The following is a 5650-nucleotide window of genomic DNA, read 5'->3' on the forward strand; positions in this document are numbered from 1 at the left end:
TTCATAGACGGAATCTGGTCCAGTGACCTCCTCCTGCTGTGTTCCTGGAGTGGAAGCCATTATGCAGCATGTTTGAACAGGTGCATCCTTTCCCGGTGATGGTGGATTTTGTCACCAGTGAAAGTATAAGGCTGCTCTAATGCTTGGTTAGAAGGGAACCTGCAAAATGTGGGAGTGGCTTGTGCCAGGGCACTGGTATATAGTGTGTCAGAGTAGTGAGGTGATGAATGCAGTCCTCTTAAAAAAGCTGAAGTTCCCCATTGTTACATAAAAAGAACGACTGTTATGAAGGGCTTCTGGGTTGCTTTGTCTGGATTTATTTTATTCAATAAAGCTCAGTGATGCCAATGTCAGTAATAACAGAAATGACATGTTGTACCTGATTATACATCTTATATACTGAATTGGAAGAATTAGGAGATTAAAACTGAACTGCTGAAGTACTCTCTCTTAGAAGATCTCCCATGTCTTTGAACATCTCTGTCACAGTAAAGCATCTGTAGGAAAGGAAGGAGTAGGGCTAACCCACACGAGCATATACAAAACATGTTTTTGTAGGGTCGTCCTTCTGTACCACATCGTAATCGCAGCTTTCCTTGTTGAAAACTATTTTACATTTTTCTTTGTTGTAATTAACAGGAGTATGAAAGCTGTTATTGGAAAAAAAAAGGCAAATGTTAGGATGAGAGCAAAAGTTCAATAATTTAGTGGTTCAGTGATTATACCTTGAACAACTGCTGAGTGAGGTATCTCCGAAGATGAATGTTAGAGTGAGATGACTCAGAGCAGAGCCCTTGTCACTCTATGGTCTCCATATTTAGTGGAGAAAAGCACCTCCAGAAAGTGATTCTGATCATTATGGGCCTTTTTGAGGGGCCTCAGTTAAGCACCTGGTGATACAAATTCCTTTTCACTCCCACTTTCCCCACCAAGAAAATCCTTCACTGCAGTGTGAAAGGAGTTTGCAGATGGCTTAAAGGCAAAGCCAAATTTCAGAAGGATGTGTCTGGAAGGGCCTGTCCACTCCCAGGAGACAGGAAGTGAGCTAAGGAGAATACCTCTAGGGATTTAGGTGATCAGGAGCTATATGTGACTTCTCCCAGCTCTGTGACATAGATGAGGAAAGGCCTTTAGGAGCTCATTTATTCTCAACATATGTGAACCCACAGTCTTCCAATGGACAATGGTCCCACTAAGAAGTTCAGACTTACAGGGTGCAACAACGCATTGCATCTCGGCTGCAGCTGCATCTGTAGCAACTTTCTGTCCTTGGGATTTCTCCAAAGGGATATAGCTTTCCTTCCAGGACACAGCCTGCACAACACAGTAGCAAAATAAAGTTATTTAAGCCTCCACATAAAAACTAAAAAGTTTTAAAATAACTTAGAGTCTCCTGGAAATTCTCTGTCTTGATACTGGTAAAGTAGAGCATTCTGCTCTCCTGGCTATTACCCAGGGTATTCTAAGAGCCTGAACCTGTTTTCTCTTCATTTCTTAGAGACAGTTTCAGTGTGACAGAGCTGGGGTAAAAGTAAGCAACTAAATAGCCAGGACTGCTAGCTGCTGTCACAACGTATTTCAAATTTCTGTAAACTCCACTAGCAGCTTCATTTGCTGGAGAACAGAACTAATATTGCTGCAACTACACCCAGCGAAGCTTGATGCTGGAACCTCCTATTCAGGTCTGTCTGACATCTCCTCCCTCTCCAAAGTTTCAGGCCCCTCCTGGCAGTTTCTCATAGAGCTCATCCAATATATAACTTTCCCTGTTTTTACCTTCATCAGATTCCCCTGGCTGCCTCATTTTCGTAAAACAGTATGCATCAGCCAGTGCCACTATGATATCCACTGCAAGAAGGAAAGCCAGAAAGCCCTTCTGTAAAAGAGAGAGACAGAGCGAATTGCATGAATTTAATTCCAATTTAATTATCTTTGTTTTGAAAAACACATGGAAATATTGTAAAAGGGAACTCCTAGATATTTCATTGCATCAATGACTGTAAAATCACAGAGTCTCAATACTAGTATACACTTGAAAGCCCTGTCAGACACTGTATTAGTGCTTTATTTATTGCCTTCAAGTCAGATTTAGCTATTTCTCCTGCAGATGACTGTCTGTGTAGCATTCCATTGTTCTGCAATGATATAGGCTTCCTAGAGACAGTGAAAGGTTCAGAAACTTAAGAACATGGTGAGCCAAGGTGAATTTCCTCCCTTTGCTGTGGAAGTTGCTTGCTATTTTAATCCTTGAAACACTGCAATGTCACAGGGTGTAGGGATATTTATGGTGCAGCAAAAGGAAGAAGAAGGGACTCCGTAATAGTCTGGGAAGGGTGAAATACTCAATTTTCATAGTGATTCTGCAGTTTGCAGTTCCTGAGGCTTTGGGGTTGAATGGAGTCAGTCACCACACTCAGCACCATACCCAGAAAGATGAAAGTTGACAGGAGAGACAGACTATTAAAATATGCCATTCCATGGTATCTGGCCAAAGCAAAATTGTCTAGCTCCTGTACTGTGAAGTTATGAGAGAGCACATACTATTGCAGCCTCTCTCTGCTAAGACTCCACATGCATTTGGCATGGATCTGTAGGGCTATCTGCTGTGCTGCTGCCTGGGGCTTTGTGAGTTCAGGGGATCCTGGCCTTCCACAGAGGATCTCAACATGTTTGGGATACTGCTTGCTTGCTGTGTGTTAATTGCCCTGAGCTTGCTGAGTTTGGGGGTGGCCTTCCTCCAAACACGTTCAGCTCTTTGCAACAGCACAGGCCAGCTCTGCCAGAGGTCTTACTGTTGTCTCTCATGCCTTTACTGCAACAGCTAGAATCCTTCTCTTTGCTCTCCTAGGCTGACTTCTGTGAATGTTTTATCCTTTGTTTGTTCTAATGTTTGTCCTTATCTTGCTATTACTAAACAAGCCAGTCAGATGAACTTGGACACGCTTCTCTCCCTAAAGAGCGAAGTTTTAGATCTTCCCCTGAATAACAATCAGCAGCAATAAATAAAGACAGAAGGAGAAGTGGAGGTCCATGGTGTAACCGATGTCTGAATTGGCCTTATGCTGGAACAACCAAAGGATACATCAGCTAAGAAACAGTTATTTAGCAGAAAAGGGCCCACATGTGAGTAAGCTGAATGTAGAGGATGTCAAAGCAGTAACAAAGCACTGCAGAATCAGCATCTTTCATTAAAAATGGGGGAGATTATTACTGTTACACTAATGCCAAGAATCTTAGTTAAATATCAAGGTTGTGTTGTTCCGGGCTTCCCACTAACAAAGCACTTGAAGAAATGTTTTTTGCTTCAAATAGTTTGCTCCCTTAGAAAGGAGATGTCATGAGACATCTTGCAGAACAAAATCTTCCGAACTGGATTGGATAACTTTTGAAAGTGAATGAATTCATGTGGAATGAGATACCAGATCACCCTGTCCAGTTACATTTTTTTCCAACTGAGCATAGACAAGCCCTCAGAAAAGTTTAAGCAGAGAAATAAGTACATGATAATTTCTCCATTTATTTACAAATCTATTTATGTTTGTAAAATGTAGGTCATTCTTGAGACTGTCATCAAAGATAGTATTTAATGTCTATATGTGTTGGGATTATGTGGGTATAAATTAGGAAAAAATGGACCATAGGGCTTTGTTTATCTATTTAGCAATGCCTAATTGATTCAGATTCTAAAACACATTTGGAAGCTTGAAGAGCTGAGTCAGAATATCTCACGATACATCAAAAGAGAAATACAGTCAGAATACACCCTGCATTATAGATTTCATTGTAAGGGGAGTATATTTTGTATGTATTTCACATCTATAGCTCTTAAAAGCATAGTCCTAAATGTTTACAAGATTGCAAAGACTTTTACAAAAGAAATATTTCCAAGAAAAGGATAGCAGCAGGTAAAGGATCCGGTGATATGTTTGTACAGCTTCTTGCAAACAATTACAAAACAAAGAGCAAAATTCACAGTCAGCTTCATAAATGTCTCATTTTCTTTGCATCTTCTATTAGGTTTTTTAATAAAGTATAGTCACATTGAATAAATCTGTAATTAGGTGATTCTCTTAATACCCTTCTTTTGCATATTTAATATAAATAGCTTTTAAAGATCTGAAAAAAAATGACTTACCATTGTACAATGTGTGGATTCCAAAGCGCTGAAAATCTCCAGGTGAACTCTGCAGTGGTTTATATAGAATCTGCAAGCAAATAATCTGTGGTGCCTTTATATTGAGCAAGTCAAGTCTATAAAAATAGCTCGCTCAGCTCAAATGCAGTTGTGTTGAAATTTCTGAGGAAATCGCTGAAATTTAGCCAGCTGGTAACGAGAAAGTCCTTGATTCTGCAGAGCACTGACCCAGACAAAGGGCTGAACTAGGAACTCCCTATTCCTTGTAAGCTTTATGATTAGACTGAATAGCTTTTGGATGAAATATAAGTACTGACAGGCTGTCAAGGTAAGCTGACACAGAGAGCCGTAGGCAGTATTGTATGGTTGGTAGGTTGTCTTATTAGTCCGGGGATTTTTGGCTTTGGCAGGAATGCTGAACATTTCTTCTTTCAGTGAACTGGGACATGCTTAGAGTGGGAAAGTAGGAGCTTAGAGATCTTTTGCCAGATCTTTGATGTATACTCATGTTTAAGGCTACAATGTGCACTGTAAGATAATCAAAGATACTTGGTCATTATCAGTATCAAAACCCCTTAACATTCAGATCTTAGCCAAAGCTGGATCACTTTACATCTGTACTTTTCCTTAACTGAAAGAAATAATTCCTCCCAAGTCCAACACCTGTTGTTCCTGTGGGACTTTTCAGGCTTTGTTTTGAGTAGCTGTTAGATCACAGCTGTTAGCTGTGATCACTTTTGTACATGCAAAATGCTTTCACAAGCAAGGATAAATTTCAGAGTGCTAATCAAGTGCTTGGGCTTCTCCTACTCCTGTAACATCAGTGATCTTTTCAGAATGAGATCAATAAATGTAGCCCTGCCCATGTTCCAACAACAAGTGCTCCATTATAGATGCTGACAAGTAATTGGAAATTCATTCCCATGGGACACTCATCATCAGCTACGGAAATTTTGGCATATCATTTTAAGGAACTTTGGATAACTAAAGAAAATTTTATTATAAGCCAAATAATTATTTATTTTGAAAGCAAATTAACCAATTTATAAAATGGTTTTAAATACTTTGGAAGGGTAGGAAGGAATGTTGTCATTCATTTCCTCTTCTGTATGGTGTATCTGGGTACTAACAATAATTCAGGTTTTGGATGTATTCATTCCCAAGAATTCTGCAGGAGCCAAAAAATGAAGCACATTATGTAACTTATTTCCCTGATCTTCTTGGAGGAATTGCTGAGGCTAAAGTCTGCAGCTTTGATTGTCATTGAGTAAGAAACACATAATTCATGAAAAGTTTCTAAGAGTTGCTTTTTACAGACTTTATAGCTGACTCTTTTTTTGTTCTGATAAATCACTACATGTTTTAAAACTTTGATATTATGAAAATCATGTTTAGGTCATTGAGAAAATTCAATGATTTCATTTTTCATCTTCTGCTTCCTGCATACTACATAAAGCAGTCTTGTATTATCAAAATCTTCCTTCATCTGTTCTTACAGACTGCCGGATGTTCTCT

General features: G+C 39.3%; 1 protein-coding gene across 1 annotated transcript; it reads right to left on the minus strand.

Annotated features, from left to right (window-relative positions):
• Positions 1–283: 283 nt before the first annotated feature.
• On the minus strand, positions 284–4194 carry LOC134142950 (beta-microseminoprotein). Its single transcript, XM_062580533.1, has 4 exons — positions 4136–4194; positions 1777–1876; positions 1212–1314; positions 284–650 (listed from the first exon to the last, which is right to left on the minus strand). The coding sequence occupies exons 1-4, from the start codon at positions 4136–4138 to the stop codon at positions 521–523; spliced, it is 336 nt and encodes a 111-aa protein (XP_062436517.1). The 5' UTR covers positions 4139–4194; the 3' UTR covers positions 284–520.
• Positions 4195–5650: the final 1456 nt, after the last annotated feature.

The sequence above is a fragment of the Rhea pennata genome, chromosome 7 (assembly GCF_028389875.1).
Source record: "Rhea pennata isolate bPtePen1 chromosome 7, bPtePen1.pri, whole genome shotgun sequence".
NCBI lineage: Eukaryota > Metazoa > Chordata > Aves > Rheiformes > Rheidae > Rhea > Rhea pennata.

Excerpts from the sequence above, each read along its gene's own strand:
- LOC134142950 (XM_062580533.1), bottom strand. Across the intron at positions 1,315-1,776 it reads GCCAGGGGAATCTGATGAAG|GCTGTGTCCTGGAAGGAAAG; the intron begins GTAAAAACAGGG and ends TGTGTTGTGCAG. Across the intron at positions 651-1,211 it reads GCAATGCGTTGTTGCACCCT|CTTTCATACTCCTGTTAATT; the intron begins GTAAGTCTGAAC and ends TTCCAATAACAG.